Here is a 21,212-nt window from a genome sequence, read left to right as displayed (position 1 = left end):
ACAATAATAATAAATATAATGAAATATTAATAAACTACTATAAACTATACTATAAATAGCCTACCACAGTTGGTACTACTGGTGCTAAAGTAGAAGGATTATAAAATTCAAGTAGTGTTACAGTACAAACAGGGTTAGAATTCAAGTAGACTAATGAGGGTGCTGATGCAAGTTAACTTAAGAACTATGACACCTATAACAGGATATTGAATAGATTTTCGATGACAAGCCACCAACATCTTTTTAGCAGTCACAGCTTGCTCAAGAATATGTGAACTGTCACCATAGCAACCACAGCGCAGCAGCAGTTCTACAGCACCAAAGCACAGAACACACAGAATTCGCTGACTCACTTGCCATATGTTTCAATGGGGAGCGCAGTTGCTGAACAAATCGTCATACAGCGAAAACGTATAAGTGACGATAAGTCACACAGCTTAGATACTTACATTGTACGAATCAGCACAGTTGTGTGAACATTTCAATATATAATATGTGTATATGCTGTTAAAACTGTAGGCATAACGACACATTAGAAAAAGAGTAAAAATGCAAAATTAGCAGCTCAAAAGTTAGTGCGGCACCATATGTTTCAATGGGGAGCGCAGTTGCCGAACAAATCGTCATACCTCAAAAACAGTAGGTCACACAGCTTAGATACTTACATTGTATGAATCAGCACAGTTGTGTGAACATTTCTATATACAATATGTGTATGAGCTGTTAAAACTGTAGGCATAGCGACAGGTTAGAAAAAGGGTAAAAATACAAAATTAGCAGCTCAAAAGTTAGTGTGGTGCCATACGTTTCAATGAGGAGCTCGGTTGCCGAACAAATCGTCATACCGTGAAAACTATAAGTCACACAGCTTAGATACTTACATTGTACGAATCAGCACAGTTGTGTGAACATTTTGATATACTATGTGTGTGAGCTGTCAAAACTGTAGGAGTGCCAGCAGTTTACAAAATGTGTGAATATTTTCAAAGCAACTGCTGCCACCACTCTAAAAACATAAAGTTACTGAACATTCCAAAAGCAGTTTCAAGCAGTTTCAATGGGACAAAAAATTGTTTTCAAATTTAAATTACTAAAAAACTATTACAAAAAAAAAAAATCTGAATGGATCCCTGAAACAGCTAAACATCATGAACATTTTAAAGTTTGAATGAAGTTTCTAGCACAAAGTATGAAGAACTAATTGAGGTTCAAAAAAGTGGGGAGAACTATAATAAAGAAAGAAATAGTGGGAATATCACAAGTTGGGCTAGCTTCTACAAGCTAGCCCACCTAAAAATACATATCAAAGCCATGAATGATTGATTGAATGAATCTTAATTTTCATGTTCGGAACCATCCCTCACACCTTTTTCTGACAATCAAATTCTTAACATTCACCCGTTCACACTCACCCTGACAGATGACCGCAGCATCTTCATCATGACCACAGTCGTTGGAGCCAATGACCCGGTGTCTGCATTCTGTCAGGGAGGACTCTGAGCCTGAGCAACTGACCTCGTTCAGCCAGATGGAACCATTGCCCTGACCGAAGAGGGCACCTCTGGGAGAACGCACCGCCTGGCCACAGCTCAGCTGTCTACACACCACCTGGGCATCCCGGAGATCCCAGCCATCGTCACACACCGTCCCCCACTGGCCCTGCTGGTACAGCTCCACTCTGCCAGAGCAGGCGTTGCTGCCGTTGACCAGTCTCAGAGGAGCACCAGCTGCGAGATACAGACAGGAGCCCAACATAGAGGTAGTCGCATTAAGATGACATCATCACAGATTGTGTGTGGCAACTTCCAGCTTGCAATCATCAATGCCAAAGTGGTTTAACAGATTGATGACTAAATTAATAAATGAGTGAATAAGTGAAGAAATATGAGTGAATGTGTGAATGAAGGAATGAGTGAACAAGTTGATTGATAAATTATACCTGCAAGCAGGGATGAGGGACCAAGCATTACAGTACATTTACATTACAGTCAATTAGCAGACACTTTTATCCAAAGCAACTTACATTAATTGCATTTAATGTAGGTAGTCAGTGTCCTATGACGTCAGAGGGGGCAAGGAACTCACAGTTCAGCATACTGTAAATGCACCTCCACCTTTGACACATTGGTGGCGCTAGAGTTTGAGTTGTCAACATGGGACTTTGTCACAAGAATCATGGGACTGTCCCTGAACAGTGGGCCAAATTTGTTTTTGATACAACAACACTTGGCTGAGATATGATGTCATTTCCTATTTGCCGGCTTCGCCACTGATTTTGATTGGCTGTAACGGTCGAACGTTTCGAAAATCAACAATCCAAGTGATAACTTAAGTTGACATTGGTCTAGAGCAGGGGTGCCCACACTTGTTTGTCTTGTGAGCGACTTTTAAAACAAGCAGATAAACAAGATCTACCCCCCCCTCCCCCCCCTCCACCCCCTGTGTCTATGTGACCTTCCCATGTCGAGATATGGACGTTTTATTTCCCTCTATTGACAATGAAAGGGGGGAATTTTCTGCTCCGCAAGTCCAAAAAATGAATGGAGGTGAATGGCCGGCCACGTTTGGGCAGCTTGTACACCCCTCCACCGAGTTTCATCAAAATCATTGGCCCATGCTACACCCTTCCATCGAGTTTTGTGAGAATCAGTCTGGTAGTTTTTGTGTAATCCTGATAACAGTTGTACGTACGGTACTGTATGGACGTACGTACTAGGGATGGGACTTTCTGGCAAATCTGCTATTCGAAAATCGCTGGGCAAAAATCGATTTTTATTAGAAAATCGCATCTCATCATTGCTCGTCTGAGCGACTTTTCCGGCCAATAGGGCCTATCCTATTTCTTCATATTTTTATTTAGAAATATGAGCATATCGACATGGTCGGGATGGAGACAGGTGCGCAGTCTATTGACGATAAGTCCTGCTGCGGAAAAGACCCTCTCTGAGGGTATGATGTTGCGGGTACACTCAGGTACGCATTCGACAGTTTTGCTGTTCCACACAGAACTTTTCGTTGGCTGCGTTAGCCGCTGCATGTCTGTTCCGGTCGAGTCTTGGTCTCTGACCTCACGCGCTGCGCAAACGACGCCTACTACTTATCCTAGGTTACAGTACTCAAACTGTCTTTCGCCCGTGCCTTTCTCTCTCGTCTTGCGGAGTCTCGCGCCGCGAAAAACAAGGCAACTAGTATTTTATAAGACAAGATGAACAAACGATTATCAAATTATAAAATCGATTTTTAATTATTTAATGACTATTCGATTTCTCGAAGATCATGTCCCATCCCTAGTACGTACAGTACAAACACACGCCACCGAAAACATTACTTTTCCCCCTGCGCTGTTGTTGGGGGTGGAGGTAATTAGTGGATGAAATAATGTCTGAATGTTGCAACTGAATAAATTAATGACAATTCAAAAAATACATATCAAAGCCATGAATGATTGATTTAATTCATCTTAATTTTCATATTCGTAACCATCCCTCACACCTTTTTCTGACGATCAAATTCTTAATTAACATTCACCCGTTCACACTCACCCTCACAGACGACCCCAGCGTCTTCATCATGATCACAGTTGTTGGAGCCAACGCCCCGGTGGCTGCACTCTGTCAGGGAGGACTCTGAGCCTGAGCACCTGACGTTGTCCAGCCAGATGGAACCACTGCCCTGACCGAAGAGGGAACCTCTGGGAGAAGACACCGCCTGGCCACAGCCCAGCTGTCTACACACCACCTGGGCTTCCGGGAGATCCCAGCCATCGTCACACACTGTCCCCCACTGGCCCTGCTGGTACAGCTCCACTCTGCCAGAGCAGGCGTTGCTGCCGTTGACAAGTCTCAGAGGAGCACCAGCTACGAGATACAGACAGGAGTCCAACATAGAGGTAGTCGCATTAAGATGACATCATCACAGATTGTGTGTGGCAACTTCCAGCTTGCAGTCATCAATGCCAAAGTGGTTAACAGATTGATGACTAAATTAATAAATGAGTGAATAAGTGAAGAAATATATGAGTGAATGTGTGAACGAAGGAATGAGTGAACAAATTGATTGATAAATTATACCTGCAAGCAGGGATGATGGACCAAGCATTACAGAACATTTACATTACAGTCAATTAGCAGACACATTTATCCAAAGCGACTTACAATAATTGCATTTAATGTAGGTAGTCAGTGTCCTATGACGTCAGAAGGGGCATTGAACTCACAGTTCAGCATACTGTAAATGCACCTCCACCTTTGACACATTGGTGGTGCTAGACATTTTGAGGTGTCGACATGGGACTTTGTGGCAAGAGTCATAGGCCTGTCTTTGATCAGCTTGCCAAATTGCTGAACTTTTTACCATACGGTTCTATAGGCTGCCATAGACTCCCATGACAGAAGAAGAAGATGAAATATAGCTGTGAGCAGCAATACGGGGCCAAGCATCGGTGGCGCTAGAATGTTCCAGCTGTCGACAGACTTGGTGACAAGAGTCATGGGACTGTCCCTGATCAGGGGGCCACATTTGTTTTTGATACTTCAAAACGTGGCTGAGATATGACCTCATTTCCTATTTGGTGGCTTCGCCACCGATTTTGATTGGCTGTAACGGGCGAACACTTTAAAAATCAACAATCCATGTGATAACTTTAGTTGACATTGGTCTAGAGCAGGGGTGCCCACACTTGTTTGTCTTGTGAGCTACTTTTAAAACAACCAGCTAAACAAGATCCACCCCCCCCCTCCACCCCCGTGTCTTTAGACTAGGCTACTTTAGACTTTAGAGATTACTAACATAAATGTATTTTAGACAGTAGGCTAGGCATTTTGAGAAGTAGGACTAGGTGCCAGCACCAGTGTTTGGCCCAATTCAAACACTGGTTAACACTATGGTAATATTTGAGCGTCAATAGCCCCAATAGCCTACCTATCTTTCGTTGTAACCTCATGCCGCTCACTGAAGAAAAAATCCCTTCACGCGCCGAGTCTTCCGATCACCTCAGAAAGGAGCGGCACAGAGCGCGCGGCCTATAGGCTTATTGAAAATAAATAGTCCTAATGTGGGCGCGAGAGTGGTTTTGAAAGCGCATTTAGGCAGAAATATTTAAAAAGTTTAAGATTTTTAATTTAAGACTTTTATATATATAGCCTAATTTGTATTATTGTTTTTTGTATCAAATGTTTGGTGTGGCGGCAAGGATCTTGCCGTGGTGGAAACTCTGCATCATCACTACTGAGCAGTCAACAACTGTACTGTAATTCAGTCTGATCAACAGGCCTACACTTCTATGTGACTAAGTACTACACCTTTAATAACTCAATAACACACCAGCACACCGTTGTGGACAAATAACTTCTAACCATCACAGCAAGTTTCTCTTCTTCACATGAGAGATGGGGTTTAGACAGACATTCATGTCACACATACACAGACCAGGTGCAAGAATAACTTGAACTTGAATAGTAATAAATTGTCTGAGGAAATCTAGGGTTCACAAGCTTTTCATTCAGTCTTTTCATGTGAAAGGTGCTCTGCACCCTGGACTCAAGACCATCAGCACTCAGTCAATCAGCTACAGCTGACCGCTGGCCACATGCAGAGTCACATGACACCCAAACAGAGTCAGACCCCCACAGTGCTTAGCCTACGTTCTAACAGGGACACGCTTTACATGAGCTAGTTCAAGTTCAGTTCAGTCAGAACCCCACAGTACATCTGTTATCTGCCTATTATCTTGCTGCTCAGTGTACTGCTAACCCCCGCCCCTCTCTCTCTCTCTCTGTCTCTCTATGTCTCTGTCTGTCTGTCTGTCTCTCTCTCTCTCTCTCTCTCTCTCTCTCTCTGTCTCTCTCTCTATCTCTCTCTCCTCATCTTGTCATGTCAGCAGGCAGAGCGCACTGCACTTTTTTTTTTCCTGAATACTTTTTTTTTTTTTATTCTGATGAATTTTATATTCAGAAAACCCCAAAATTTTTGCTCATCTGAATACTGTATTGGGATTCTGGCAAACCCCCAGTAATGCTAATCATGTTTATGTATATTGCCATGTGCCGAGACCAAGGACCACAACGGAAATAAGTCTGTGACCTTTTGTGCCATCATTGACATTTGTATGATTCATGACCTGTTCTATCATGTATTTAACAACTGTCCAATAAACTAAAGTGAACTAAACTACACAGCCCTATATCTACAGTACTGATACAAAATATCCAGTCTACAGTATAACAGAGGCCTCTCTGCTCAACACAGACCTGTAGTGTTTCCAACACGGTATACAGCAGATAGAAAAGGGTTGGGCCCTACCTGTGGTCCAGGACATTAACATCACCATCAGGACTGGAACCATATCTGTGTCCAGACTTGAGTTCTGGTCAGATGAGAAATATAACCTAACCGTACGGAGAACTGTCTGACTGCTTATTAGTGCTGATCACCTCTAAATGTGTTGACGTCTTACTTTCCAGCATCTTCCTGCTTATCTGATTATCAGCTAAAAACAGGATGTGATGCAATGAAGGTTAGAAGGGAAATATACACGGCAGCATCACTGAATTTCACTGACATGCTGTGGTTTGGGGGTTAGAACACACAGTCGCCCATTTGAACAAACTCTAGAACCATAAAGCGGGTTCTGACCCAGTCTGGTTCTGCTAATCCAGGTGTAATAAGGCTCTAGGCCCAGGTCACCTCTACCCTGGCTACAGAAACAGACTCTGGCTGATGTAACTGAGTTGGATTGGTTAAACTCACTCCTCGGTATAAAAATATTTTCAGTGGAGCTGGTTAAAGCGGTGTTTATGCGAGCTGGTCATGTGCGAGCCAGTCAGAGGACCCGCCATCCAGCCCAGCGAGGGCAGGTGAGGCTGGAAGCTGCTGTGTCTCACACTGGGCCCACATGGGTCTGCCTGTCAGCCAGAGTGACCCCCCCAACCCTAGATGGAGGCTTCATGACCCCCCACTCCCCACTGCTTTCGCTCTCTCTCCCTCTCTCCGTCTCTCTCTCTCTCTCTCTCTCTCTCTCTCTCTCTCTGTCTCTCTCTGTCTCTCTCTCTCTGTCTCTCTCTCTCTCTCTCTCTCTCTGTCTCTCTCTCTCTCTCTCTCTGTCTCTCTCTCTCTCTCTCTCTCCTCCTCTCTGCTCTGATGTCATCTCTCTCCTCCTCTCTGCTCTGCTGCAGTCGCCTCAACTCTCTCATCAGTGCCAGGAAACAAAATGGCCGCTATCCTCCTCACATGCTGTCAGGGAGGGGGAGAGAGAAAGAGAGAGAGAGAGAGGAAGATAGAGACACTGAGAGAGGGAGAAAGAGAGAGAGAGAGGGGGGGGGTGGAGAGAGAGGATAGAGAGAGAGGGAGGGAGAGGATATAGAGAGAGATAGAGAGAGAGGGGGGGAGAGAGGGGGGAGAGAGAGGAGAGAGAAGAGAGAGAGAGAGGGAGGGGAGAGAGAGAAAGAGAGAGGGAGGATAGAGAGAGAGAGAGGGAGGGGAGAGAGAGAGAGAGGGAGGGGAGAGAGAGAGGGGAGAGAGAGAGAGAGAGGGAGGATAGAGAGAGAGGGAGGGGAGAGAGAGAGCGATAGAGAGGAGGGGGGAGAGAGGAGGGAGAAGAGAGAGAGAGAGAGGGAGGGGAGAGAGAGAGAGAGGGGAGAGAGAGAGAGAGGGAGGATAGAGAGAGAGTGAGGGGAGAGAGAGAGCGATAGAGAGAGGAGGGGGGAGAGAGGAGTGAGAAGAGAGAGAGAGAGAGGGAGGGGAGAGAGAGAAAGGGGAGAGAGAGAGAGAGAGGGAGGATAGAGAGAGAGGGAGGGGAGAGAGAGAGCGATAGAGAGGAGGGGGGAGAGAGGAGGGAGAAGAGAGAGAGAGAGGGAGGGGAGAGAGAGAGCGATAGAGAGAGAGAGGGGGAGGACCGTGCTATCAGAGATGCTGACTTGCCTCCTGTGTAATATCCTCGCCGTCGACCAAGCCCGCGATCCGTTTATTCTAACGTTACCGGGGGGCTTAGAAGAATAAGAAAACGCGCGCAATGCCCCAGGCTTAGAGACAACTGCATTGATCCCCAGAGAGATGGTCAACAAATTACACATTCGGGGATCAATTACAGCACGCATCCCGAGCACACAATGTATACGAGCATTAAACAAAAATCTACCACCATGGAATTGCATTATTTTATAGAATATGTGGGTGGCTCTTAAAAGAGCCTTTGGGTAGATCACTTCTATAACAACGTCTTACTTTCCAGCATCTTCCTGCTTATCTGATTATCAGCTAAAAACAGGATGTGATGCAATGAAGGTTAGAAGGGAAATATACACGGCAGCATCACTGAATTTCACTGACATGACAAAAAGTCTCCAACACCAGGGTTTGAACTCCTGCCCTTCCACATGGGAGTCAGGCACTTTATCCACTATACCACCAGGGATCTGGGCCGCGTTTCCCAGATTCGCCGAACTTCTCCGCGCTACGACGCTTCTCAAGTTATACCTTGGCGAAGGGACAGTTTTTCCTACGAGTGTTTCCCAGACTATCCCTTAGTGGGCGCCTGAAGATACATCGTTAGGTCCATCCCAAGATACATCGTTAGAGGAGCTGTCCCTGGGCGCGGTGCTGAAAAAAGAATGAATCGATGCCGCACACATCGATGGCCATTCGTAAAGTCACAGAAATGACGTGCCAATATAATACGTGCTGTCTTAATTATTTTATTTCAGTCTAAATATTACCAAAAAGGAAGCTATGCCTCCGAAAGCTCATCTGCTAATGTATTTAAGAGTCAAAGCGAGACCTCGTGATAATCCCAATTCATACATCAAATTACATTACATCAAATAGCCTAAAATATCCAAGAAAGAGCACGGATCGGATCGGGACATATAAGCCCCGTCGAGGATGTCTTGAAAGGCCAGGAAAAAATACTTTAATGATGATAGGCAATGATGATAGCAAAATGACCACTGATTTAGTTATCATACAAACAAAGGTATAATGGCCATTTAAATTGCCCCTGTGGCAGTAGCATTCCCACGTTAGAATTCGCGCGGATACGATGACTAATTGAATCTATCAGGCACCGGTGTTGGCGCATGTGGCCTATAAAAAAACAAGGGTAACTGCACACATTGAGCGACATGGCAGATATGAAGAGGAAGCGTGTGGTAGCGTTCACCAAAGAATAACTAGTGATCATGCTGGACGAGGTGGAGCAGCCGAAGGCCGTCCTGTTTGGCGGCTACCAGTAGGGCCTATGCACAACTCCAGTAGGCTACTTCCTGAAATTAGACATGCTTCTCTATTTCCTGTCCTACACTTTGGATGAAATGATTATTCAGGTGTGCCTGACTGCAGCACAATGATCAGGCACAACTGAATAATCATTTCAAACAATAGTGTAAGACACATGTGTAACACATCTTCACTGCGAACGCCAAAGTCGCCCTGTCCTTGGCCCCAGGTAGCTACGCCTTCCTGCTGGACGCCCATGAGACCGCCCCCGGGACCAGGTGGGACGCCAGCAAGTGCTCGAGGGACGGGGTTCCCTGAGAAATATCCCTCTCCAGCCCGACCACTTGGGTGGCGTGGAGAAAGGACTTCACAGGTGCCTTCGCTGTGACAGGCTGTTCCCACGATCCCTCGATGAAGGACTCCATGCGTGGCATCGCGGGGAGCAGCCTCTTCTCCTTCTTCGCCTGCCGGTCACCGAAGTAGGAGTGGCTCCATCCAGGCAGCTCCTCCTCGACCGGCTCCGGTGGTAGGGGGATGCTGACGTAAGCCGCCGCCCTCTCCAGGATACCGGGAAACTCCCGGCGGAAGGACGGCATAAAGCTTCCGGTCACAGAGCCCCTGTGCCCTCCCCCGGGACTCTCAGAGCGGTCCAACGAACCATCAGAGTCCTCGGGTTCAGACACCTGGGAGGGGGCTCTGGACAACCGAACCGATCGCCGACAGCGCCTCTCCCCTCCTCCTCGTCCTCTCCCTCAGAACCGGACTCCGAACCGGAGGCGGCCATAGAGAGTGAGTCCACTGGGGTCAGAGGAACTTCCTCAGCAAAAAACGCAGCACGATACTGCCTCTCTACCAACGGCAGGAGGTAGCACGGCGCGCACGGGGGAGGCACAAGCAGACCATCCCTCGCATGCTGGGCCCCGAGGCAGACGAAGCACAAATCGTGCCGGTCTGTCTTCGGGTTGAGCTTCCGGCAGCAACACTGAGCCCTTAGAAGGGCTTTTGGTGGGGCTGGAATGTCTCCCAGTCCCGCCGCTTCCAGGTTGCTGACCGCTTTCTTCATACTTGAGGTAGATCTTCACACTCAGTCAATATTTCAGCTCGCTGAAATATTTTGGGAGCAGTTTGATGGGTTTAGCTCTCTTTTATACAGTTTAGAGAGAAAGGCACCTGTACCTGATTGGCTGTCAGATGCGTTCAATTTTTAATATTCATATTCAGTCTGCGTTGCCTAGGCAACGGGGTAAACCACTAGGAGCGAAGCCCCCCTATGGGGCGAAGCTCCGCGAAATAGAACTGCCGGACGATACGTCAAGTGTCGACGTCACCGAGCAGTCAGTGATCTGTCAACAGTCATGGCGGACATCGAAGCGGTAGAAATTTGCCAAACTATATTAAAAGGTTACAGACTTTGTAGCAAAATGTGTCTGTGGAAAAAAAAAAACATATTACCCAGCTATCTTAGTTACACCAATATTGAACTATTTTGACAGCTTTGGGTTGTGTGTGTGTCGTATTTATCAAGTTTGACAAATCTACGAAGCTTATAGCTAACGTTAGCTAACTAGCCATAGCCGAAGCCGGCTCTATGCTGGTTAGATTGTCTGGTTATATTCGTTATATTTGTTATGTTGACAACGTGCTCCACTAGATCACATGGGCTTGTTAATTCTGTTTTTTATATAGTTTATAACATTAAATTATTCAAGTAAAGTGACAAGAAAGCGATCTATCATTGTTTACACACACCATTATTTACCAAAACCATAGCAACGCTATTTCCCGGTCGTACTGCCGGACTGGGATTTGCCGGATGAGTTCAATTTTTTGAACGCATACGGACGTCCACCGGAGCGGAATTTTGTCCGCACCGCATCCCTCGGAGTCCTGTCGCATGCGGTCTGCGGACTCTCATAGGAAACGAATGACTTCCGGTCTTTTCAGGACCGTACCGTGGTAATTTTTCCGTAATAGTGTAAAGGCGGCTTTAGAGTTGCCAACTCGAACATAGGTTCACACAAATCTTCACAGGGAAGAAACCGAAAATGACGTTTGGCGCGGTGTCTCAGGTATATAACCTGGGAGGGTGGGGCCTCCTGTCATGCACTGCCAGTCTGACCTATCACGACAGACGCTGTATAAAAGCTTCCGTCGTAGGGTCGCGCATGCGCATCCCATAGGTGAAACATTGAAACTAATGTTAAAAAGAGAACCTGCTGGCTTGCATACTGTTCAAACTGAAGGAAAAGTTGGCGCTCTTAAAATTAGGCTGATTCAAATCTAAGTCAGGTGCGTGGGCCCAAATGCACTGATCAAGGAAAAATAGAAGAAAAAGCCCGCACACTGACAAAAAAGAGAGGAGGCACTCAGGATACAAATAAAAAGTGATTTAATGTGACAACACACAAAAAAAGGACCGCTTCAGTCGTATCAGACCATCTTCAGCCATGAATACAAACATTTTGTTTTCCTTTTCTAGCCCTATGTATCATAATCCACAAATCATGGGGAATAGGTCTTGTGCCGCATGCCGTCACGTGACTTGCAATACCGAGCTTTGGCCACTAGCCTACGTCAAATGGCTTCATGCGCCGGTGAGCAACTTTCATTGAAATGAATAGGCAGCCATTTTCAATAACGTCTCATCATACCTCCATGGCTCCGCCCAGCAGAAAAGAGCTCTCACTGTGTTCAATCACATCCGCATTTTCGATATAATAGACGGGCCACGTTTCGAGAATTGAACAGTGAACTCGAAGGTTTCGTGTAGAACAATTGAAAAGAAAACCGTCAAAAAATGTCTGGCCGCGGAAAAGGAGGCAAAGGACTCGGAAAGGGAGGCGCTAAACGCCATCGCAAGGTTCTTCGTGATAACATCCAGGGCATCACCAAGCCTGCAATCCGTCGTTTGGCTCGCCGTGGCGGCGTGAAGCGTATTTCTGGTCTGATCTACGAAGAAACCCGTGGTGTGCTGAAGGTGTTCCTGGAGAACGTCATCCGTGATGCCGTGACCTACACCGAGCACGCTAAGAGAAAGACCGTCACCGCCATGGATGTCGTCTACGCTCTGAAGCGCCAGGGACGCACCCTGTACGGCTTCGGCGGATAAGCATCGTCTCCCCGTTTCTGTAGTCCACCAACCCAACGGCTCTTTTAAGAGCCACCCACGTCTACAATTAAAAGCGATGGGTCCATGTTGAGTGAAGCTCGGGTATTAATAGTCAACGCTCATTCTAATTTTTAAGGTTGTATTTATTAATAGTGAGCTTGCATCTGAGGAGCTCCGAAATACGCATTGCGTTGTACACTCGCATATAACTAGATTAACTACAATCCAGCTGGTTAACCGGAATGAATGGCTTGTTCGCCAACACTGTTTAAATTGTTTAATTGTAGGAAAAAATCTCACTCAGTTTGTTGCCCATCCACATCAAGATTACCTTGCAATATTCTGTATGCAGCCTATGTACTGAGATCTTCCGTTTCCTTCTAGTCGGGCTACACTGAATTTGACTTGAATACTACGTTTAAAATATACATGAACAAGGACACTAGATGAATAAGTATGCAATTACAAGGATGACAGTGCACAGTACATCAAATCGATTGTTTAAACTTACTGAAAGGTAGGGTTAGATCGATTTATTCAAGAAGCAGATCCAGCCTCGCCGTCTTCCAGAGGCGGGAGTTTTGAAAAAGGGTGCAATAGTAAAAATTAGAGATCAATCTAGCTATAGATGGGACTATATGCTACTTCGATAACTATTGATCCCTGGAAAGATGAGGCAAATATACATTATAAAAAAATAATTCTACCATCGCAGATTGGACAACAAAAGGCACATTCGGTGACCAATTGCAGCATTTGCAGAGTTTGCGATTTATACGAAAAGTAGCCAAATCGCCATGGAATTGCATTATTTTACAGAAAATGTGGGTGGCTCTTAAAAGAGCCTTTGGGTAGTTTGGAGCCGTGGAAAGCAGCCGCTTTACTTGGAGCTGGTGTACTTGGTCACTGCCTTGGTGCCCTCGGACACGGCGTGCTTGGCCAGCTCACCGGGGAGCAGCAGGCGCACGGCGGTCTGGATCTCCCTGGAGGTGATGGTTCTACGCTTGTTGTAGTGCGCCAGGCGAGAGGACTCTCCGGCAATGCGCTCGAAGATGTCGTTCACAAAGGAATTCATGATCCCCATGGCCTTGGAGGAAATACCAGTGTCGGGGTGGACCTGCTTCAGGACTTTGTACACGTAGATAGCGTAGCTCTCCTTCCTCGACTTTCTGCGCTTCTTGCCACCTTTGACAGCGGTCTTGGAGACGGCTTTCTTAGAGCCCTTCTTGGGCGCGGACTTCGCAGCAGGTTCAGGCATCTCGATTCTTCGTTGCTTCACAGGAACAAATGTAAGAAGCCGCTGGTATTCACCCACTATATATGGAGGGGTATGCAAATATTTAGGCAAGGCTCCCTCTAATATCTGCGTTGAGCTCGACGCCCTCGTTTCACCTGTGACCCAAATCAATTGCACATGCCGGGACCCCCCCTCCGTCTGCCTTTTTTTTTTGTAGCCTATCCATACAAACTAAGTTAGTCAACCCCCCCCCCCCCAAAAAAATAAATAGTGGGATGGACAATCTTGCTTCATGAATCTGAGATGTACAAGTACAGTAATGAAACACAGAGATTTATTATTATTATTATTAATGATAATAGTAACAATAATAATGAATATTTTGTGTGTGCGTAAGCAAGCGGTAGCTCTAATCCAACGATGCTACAGCAGCATCTGTCACCATGCTAGCACGACACACATCAAAAGACAGCTTTCTCAAAAGGTGAACAGAATTGGACAGATTGGTTCCCTGCACACGCCCACTGCTCCTGGCAGCCCTTGGAGGAAGGATAGCATAGGATGGGTCAAAGGCAGAACATTTCACCAGGCGACGTGTGCGTGCGTGTGTCTGTGTGTGCGTGCGTGTGCGTAGTTTAGTAAAGAACAGCACAGAAGGAGTTTTGATCAATTGATCACTCATCAATAAGCACTTTCCGTGTTAAGTGTAAGGTGTAGCCTAAATCTTCAGTAGGAGCCTACCTATAGCCTAAGCTAGGCTTCTTCAAATTGTTAAGCTTTGTGTAATTCTCATGGCACATTCAATTACACGATGAAGAGATGTATATAGTCAGGTCATCAAATTAAGTAAAAAGAAAAAGAGTGTGTTGTGATTGTTGGGCTATGTTTCACCTTTCTGCCCTCTGCAACCAATGTGCTTTTAGGCGATTTCATCTGGTTTGATTTGTAGGCTACTAAGAAAGGAGGTTATTGAATGAGAACAAGCTGTGGTACAATCTAAATGACGAAACCCTAGGGAGCTAGCGTGCAGGTCACTGCCTCAACAACAATGCACGGTCTCCAGGCAGCAATCGAAATCAGAAGTCGGTCTAACCCTAACCCTCAACCCATGTACAATGAGTCTAACTCATCGCTCCTCAAAGGGAACTACGACATAGGTGTGCTCAGAGACTCCTCCTAAACCAACCCAGGTGAGACGCAGCCGGTGCGCCTCAGGTCACTTTACTGCATAGCCATACCAACCAAACGACGACATTGCGCCAGACGAGGGACGTAGACTGTAGTAGTAGTAGTAGCCTAGTCTAAAAAGACCAGAGGGAGTCATTCTGCAGGGAATCCAAATGAGAGTCACCCTCTGAGAAAGGTAGCATACACACACGGACAGACACCACTTTTATAGGGACCAGGGCTCAGACCCAGTTTCAACACTGTGCTTTACGCACCCCAAAAGAGACCCTGTTTAAAAACCCCGGCACCACATCTGTGTACCCTAAATCATTTTAGTCCCTCGCCAAACAACTTTGCTCACTGGGCAACGGTTTGTGTCCAAAATCGCTTGCACTTTTAGACACTTTAGGAGTCAAATGCCAGTGGAAACCCAGTGCGCACAGCTCCATCCGAGAGATCAACGGCAATGTTTTCACACAGTCGCAACTAAACAGACGAGGCCGCCGCTACCCAAACCGCTTTATTTCGAACGGCAAATAGGTTACTCCTTGTCACATTCGCTTTAGGACTTCTGCTCCACTCCAACTTTGATTTTTAGCCCTTTATTCGCCAGGAGAAAACACAAGAGGAGAACATTTTGGTAACCGGGAGCTGCAGAGTTGGGGAGCTGAGTCCACACGGTTCTCATGTTGCGTTTAAGGCCAACCCTTTGCACAGGCGAGCAACACAACAGCACAGAGCAGCGTCAAGAGGACTCGTAGTTAGCAAAACCAACGTGTGTTACTAGAGGGCAAATTGAAATTAGACATGGCAGAAGTCGCCCCAGCCCCCGCTCCGGCCAAGGCACCCAAGAAGAAGGCAGCAGCCAAGCCCAAGAAAGTGGGACCCAGCGTCGGCGAGCTGATCGTCACGGCTGTTTCCGCCTCCAAGGAGAGGAGCGGTGTCTCCCTGGCAGCGGTCAAGAAGGCTCTTGCTGCCGGCGGCTACGACGTGGAGAAGAACAACTCCCGCGTCAAGATTGCCGTCAAGAGCCTCGTCACCAAGGGCACTTTGGTACAGACCAAAGGAACTGGCGCCTCCGGTTCTTTCAAGATCAACAAGGTCGCCGAGGTGAAGCCAAAAAAGCCAGCTAAGAAGACCCCCGCCCCGAAGGCCAAAAAAGTAGTCGCCAAGAAGCCCGCTGCGGCCAAGAAGCCCAAAAAGGCTGTGGCTAAGAAGCCTGCAGCCGCAAAAAAATCGCCCAAGAAAGCCAAGAAGCCAGTAGCGGCTAAGAAGGCCCCAGCCAAGAGCCCCAAAAAGGCTAAGAAACCCGCGACACCCAAGAAAGCCCCAGCTAAGAGCCCCAAGAAGGCCGTCAAGCCCAAAGCTGCGAAGCCCAGGGCTGCCAAGGCGAAGAAGGCAGCCCCCAAAAAGAAGTAAACGTCCTGTTTTCGTCCTCTACATAACAAAGGCTCTTTTAAGAGCCACCCACCCCTCTCCATAAAAGCATATCCATGTATGGGTACCTTATTCATGCGGGTGCGCGTTTTATGCACGCTGATGTTTCATTGTAATGAACTTCCACAGCACAGGCTTGGGATGTCAACTCTAGGACTAAATTGTTGAGGCTTTGGATCAGATCAACACTAGGCTAGTTTATGAACATCGTCATTCTGGCGCCCAAAATTAGCAGAGTTAGTGTGAGAGCTGGGGACAAGCGCTGACCGTGGGCTCGTTCGTAAGGATCAGGACTGCGCAGTCAATAATCAGCGCCGATCGCCGCCTTGCTGTGGCCTCTGGCTAAATTTCGACCGACTTGCCTCCAGCCACAGCCATTTTATCATTTGAACAGCCGCTTCACTTACGGTCTCATATTTAAAGAAAAGACAGTTATGATCTCATATTTAAAGAAGAGACAGTTATGACTATGTGGTACGTCCACTGGCCATACTTACTACTTCAATCATGACACACACTTCATTCAAATCACAAATTATAAAAGGCTTTTTGAAAAACCTCCATAGACCCCCATGCATTCTCTCTGTTTGCCCTCTGATGGTAATGTAAGTGGCAGTAGATCAAGGCATAAGCTGTCTTTCGCCATGTGCCCATACTAATTTCGCTTGTATTTGTCTATATAGCAACAGGTTTAACTAAAACAGGACTAGTGTCTGACCGTGTAGCTCCTGGTGCTCATGCAATTGGGTCATTTAGCAGGCACTTATCAAAAGCGACTTACAACGTTGAGCTACAGTGTGGTGGCACACCGGTAGGTAAGATTATTTTTATTTTTTTAGTTGCAGATCATGCTGCGCACAAGACCTGGTGAAGGACGGAGTAGGATAGTATTAGTAGTAGGCTACAGGTAGTAAGCAGTCTGTTGGGGCTGATGGGATCATTCAGAGCTGCTGCTCTTTTCTGCCTTTCTATTTCGGACAGGACGGAAAGTCAATGGAGGTCTATTTAGTAGGGAGGATCAACAGGCATGACAAATCAAACGTTACTTGACGTGAATTGTTCCCTTTATGGTAGCGCACTTAATACACAAAACGCAACACAATGCGATTCAATCCAAAACACAGATCAAACAGCCCAGTGATCAAGAAAACTATATGCCGGTAATAACACTGACAATTGTAGGCAGCATGCAGTTGATGGCACATTATTAAAACAATCCCGAGACGTTTCTGAATCCTCGTGACAAACCCTTAAGAGAAATAACATGGGTTTACTTGGAGGATTGGCCACGTTGTAGGTCTTAGTAGGCCAAGTCTTAAAAACTTGGTATGAAAATACATATTGCGCTTTCTTTAAGGAGTGAAGTGGGTGGCTCTTAAAAGAGCCTTTGGGGATGTTGGGAAACTGAAGTTCAGTAACGACTTTACTTGGCTTTGACAGCCTTCTCGGTCTTCTTGGGGAGAAGCACTGCCTGGATGTTGGGCAGCACGCCGCCCTGGGCGATCGTCACGCCTCCGAGAAGTTTGTTGAGCTCCTCGTCGTTGCGGACAGCCAGCTGGAGGTGACGGGGGATGATGCGAGTCTTCTTGTTGTCGCGGGCAGCGTTGCCGGCCAACTCCAGGATTTCAGCAGTCAGGTACTCGAGCACAGCGGCCAGGTAGACCGGTGCACCGGCTCCCACACGCTGGGCATAGTTGCCTTTACGGAGAAGTCTGTGAACACGACCCACCGGGAACTGGAGACCGGCGCGAGATGATCGGGTCTTGGCCTTGGCCCTGGCTTTGCCTCCTGTTTTCCCCCTTCCGCTCATTTTCAGTATCAAAGTAGTTCAGAAACTGAGTGGTGTGATACTACGGCGGTCGGATTTTTATAACTTGCGTAAAGTGGCGCTCTTTTGCTTTTGTCGCCTTATCCAATCCCAGTCTCCGTGTTAATGGCCAATGGGGAGAAGGAGACGATAGCCAGCCAATGAAGTCACCCAGAGAGGCCGTCCAATCAGCGCACGGCAGCGGACGTTATATAAATGGCACATTACCTTCTGTAAAACTACAAAACTCTTCGTCGAAAGTTATAACTTCTACTCGCGCAGAAGAAAGCTGAGATCATGGCCAGAACCAAGCAGACCGCCCGAAAATCCACCGGTGGCAAAGCCCCGAGGAAGCAGCTCGCAACCAAGGCGGCTCGTAAGAGCGCACCCGCCACCGGCGGTGTGAAGAAGCCCCATCGTTACAGGCCCGGCACAGTAGCCCTGAGAGAGATCCGTCGTTACCAGAAGTCAACCGAGCTGTTGATTCGTAAGTTGCCCTTCCAGCGCCTGGTGAGGGAAATCGCTCAGGACTTCAAGACCGACTTGCGCTTCCAGAGCTCTGCTGTTATGGCCCTGCAGGAGGCCAGCGAGGCGTACCTGGTCGGCCTCTTCGAGGACACCAACCTGTGCGCCATTCACGCCAAGAGGGTAACCATCATGCCCAAGGACATCCAGTTGGCCCGCCGCATTCGCGGAGAACGCGCCTAAAATGGTCTGAGTTGCTTCAACATCCCCCAAAGGCTCTTTTAAGAGCCAACTCATTATCTCTAATGATAAAGCCAATGTGTTCCTATTGTTACCTGCACAGTCTAGTGTGTCCTAATAGGAGTAGGTTGGACTGCTAGTTCTACTACACTGTCCGTTCACCACCGTCATGACATCCACGTATACAATGCAATTATTTTTGTACATTGACTTTACGCCCAGCCATGCATTTTAGCCTGTACCGCCTTTTTTGACACCCACGAAGAGAACTTGGAACGGAATGAGTCAGACTTTAGTCCCTTCCAGCATTTGATTACAGCCTCAGAGAGTATGAACATAGTTTCAAAATGGTTTATTCAAACACTAGTAACATGCTTTGTTTAGCGTATGAGGTGGTTTAAACAAGTGAATAGCCGTTCAATCTATTTTAACGTGATGGGAAATCCACAGCAAAGTGAGATTAAGGTTGTTTTTTTGTCTTGTTTCTTTTTCCTCCTGCGTTGTGGTATGTTACAGGTGGACTATTTAAGTGTACCATACCTAAACAATACCACAAAGCGGGAAAAAACAAAGTCAAGCAACAAAAAAGCCTTTTAGCTCCCTCTAATGGCTATAGTTATAAATTACATTCTGCTACAGATATGGATTTCCATCAACTCTATATCTTTTGACTGGTGCCTGTCTTTACCTGTCTTTTGGCAACCCCTATGTCTTCTCCTCATTTGGATAGTTGAGAACAGATTGTAGCACAGCTAAGACAGACCTCCATCCTGTCAGTCACAGTGTGAGATAGTAATGTTCCCTCCACGGTTCCCTCAGGTCAAATGGGAGCTGAAGGAGGTGGATGTTGATGGTCCCCAGTCCCCAGCCCAGTAGGTTCAGCTGCAGCACCACAACACCAGTGGCACACACATTTTTAATCCATACATACAGTTCACCTGTGTATTTACATGGAACCCATATATTGTATTGCATATTATATCGACCTAAACCTATTTCATATCGCTTGAATGTGGCTGTTGTAACAGTGCAATTTCCCCTCTGGAATTATTAAAGTACCTGCCTGCCCTGAAAATGGACTACTGTTAAATCAGTTGTCTCTGCATTACCCCTGTACAGGGGTCCGAGTCCTGCCCTCCTGTAACAGGAACTTACCAGCCCAGCGACTTCTCGTTTGTGTGGGTTTCTAATAGATAGTTTAGGCAGGTGAGAAGAAGATTTGTCTATAGCTTCTAACAGTCTTTCCCAGAGCCCACCCTGCCTACGCTCCAGCAGCACCCCCTATGACCTGAGAGGGGGGATGCAGCACAGGAGCCAAATCAGGTTCACCACTGCTCTTCTCTAAAGGAGATGTCTGTTGACGTGGTTGCTAGAATTAGGTTTTAGCAGCTAGTATACTTCAGCTACAAGGGTGTGTCGTTTACAAACCAGGGCAACCTATAAGAATAACAATGCATGCATCACCTAACATTTCACATCACCTAACATTTCACATAAAGTACCATACAGATGACGCAAGATAACTTTACTTTTTATAATGCTCAATAAATGATTTATTTAGAAGAACATTGCTAGAGGCAGATTCATGCCATATGCAGGGCATTATCAAATTACATCACACAACAATTGGCAACATGGTTGGAGAGATTCTATAAAGATGGCCTATCATACCCTATATGGACAAAAGCTGTTATAGCTGCAAACGGGGGACCAACTCCTTATGAATGCCTATGAATTTAGAAAGGGATGTCATAAAAGCTCCTCTAAGTGTAATGTGTAGACATCCCAATACTTTTGTCAATATAGTGTATATAAAAAAAAAACTATCAGTGCTTCTTACCTACAGGACCAAACACACCTCATGTGAGAGATATTGTGGTGACGTGATCAATCAAGCAATCAATCAATCAAAGCTTTATTTGTATAGCGTATTTCATACACAGAGGCAACACAATGCGCTTTACAGAGAACAAGGGAGGTGGGCATAGGCCCCACCACTACATATTCCAGAGGGAAGCAAAAAAAACAAAACAGTATCACCCAGGGAGAGAAAAGTGAGCTGTAAAAATTATTCCCTGACCCCTATCAACAAGATGATCAAGCAAGCTCCTGGAGTATGTTTGTCCAACTGTTAAGAACATTTATAGAGCAATAAATTACATTAAATTACATTTTCAGAGCAAAAGGGGCTAAAAAGATGATAGGAGAGACATGGTAAACACTGGTGTATGTCTGTGTGAGCGTGAGTGTGCCTGGGTCCAGGTAGAGGCAGGGGTCGGGGGTAGGGTGGGGGTGGGAAAATGATACGGACCCGGGTTAGGGTGAGGGGAAGGGGGACTGGGCCCAAGTCCAGGCCAAAAGCCGTAAGTGGACTGGTGTATGTCTGTGTGTACGTGTGTGTGTGTACGTGTGTGTGTGTGTGTGTTACCTAAATGCTACTCACTTTACCGAGACCAATGGGAGGGTGGGCATAGTTCCCACCCCTACATATTCCAGAGGGAAGCAACAAAACAAAAAAAAGAGTTTCACCCGGGGGCCAG

General features: G+C 46.5%; 5 protein-coding genes across 5 annotated transcripts in view; 3 read left to right on the top strand and 2 right to left on the bottom strand.

Moving 5' to 3' along the window:
• LOC311321657 (histone H1-like) overlaps positions 1-16,142 on the top strand; it is a gene marked incomplete at both ends in the record, with an annotated part of 57,988 nt that extends 41,846 nt beyond the window's left edge. Inside the window, one exon of the mRNA XM_084453661.1 lies at positions 16,083-16,142. Coding sequence (XP_084309787.1) covers positions 16,083-16,142 — 60 coding nt within the window. The remainder of the gene's footprint in view (positions 1-16,082) is intronic.
• LOC311321721 (histone H4) lies at positions 12,008-12,319 on the top strand (the record flags this gene model as incomplete). Its single annotated transcript, XM_084453725.1, has 1 exon — positions 12,008-12,319. The coding sequence occupies one exon, from the start codon at positions 12,008-12,010 to the stop codon at positions 12,317-12,319; it is 312 nt and encodes a 103-aa protein (XP_084309851.1).
• LOC311321703 (histone H2B-like) lies at positions 13,200-13,577 on the bottom strand (the record flags this gene model as incomplete). The annotated part of the gene is made up of 1 exon (XM_084453707.1): positions 13,200-13,577. The coding sequence occupies one exon, from the start codon at positions 13,575-13,577 to the stop codon at positions 13,200-13,202; it is 378 nt and encodes a 125-aa protein (XP_084309833.1).
• A 1,441-nt stretch (positions 16,143-17,583) lies between the features above and the next one.
• LOC311321689 (histone H2A-like) lies at positions 17,584-17,970 on the bottom strand (the record flags this gene model as incomplete). The annotated part of the gene is made up of 1 exon (XM_084453694.1): positions 17,584-17,970. One exon carries the CDS (start codon positions 17,968-17,970, stop codon positions 17,584-17,586), a length of 387 nt encoding a protein of 128 aa, XP_084309820.1.
• A 294-nt stretch (positions 17,971-18,264) lies between these two features.
• Positions 18,265-18,675, top strand: LOC311321670 (histone H3.2; the record flags this gene model as incomplete). The annotated part of the gene is made up of 1 exon (XM_084453675.1): positions 18,265-18,675. The coding sequence occupies one exon, from the start codon at positions 18,265-18,267 to the stop codon at positions 18,673-18,675; it is 411 nt and encodes a 136-aa protein (XP_084309801.1).
• Between the last annotated feature and the right edge of the window lie 2,537 nt (positions 18,676-21,212).

This window comes from Borostomias antarcticus (assembly GCF_949987555.1).
Source record: "Borostomias antarcticus genome assembly, chromosome: 19".
Taxonomy (NCBI): Eukaryota; Metazoa; Chordata; class Actinopteri; order Stomiiformes; family Stomiidae; genus Borostomias; species Borostomias antarcticus.
Note: the sequence above shows the minus strand (reverse complement) of the source record. Positions and strands in the feature narration are given on the sequence as shown.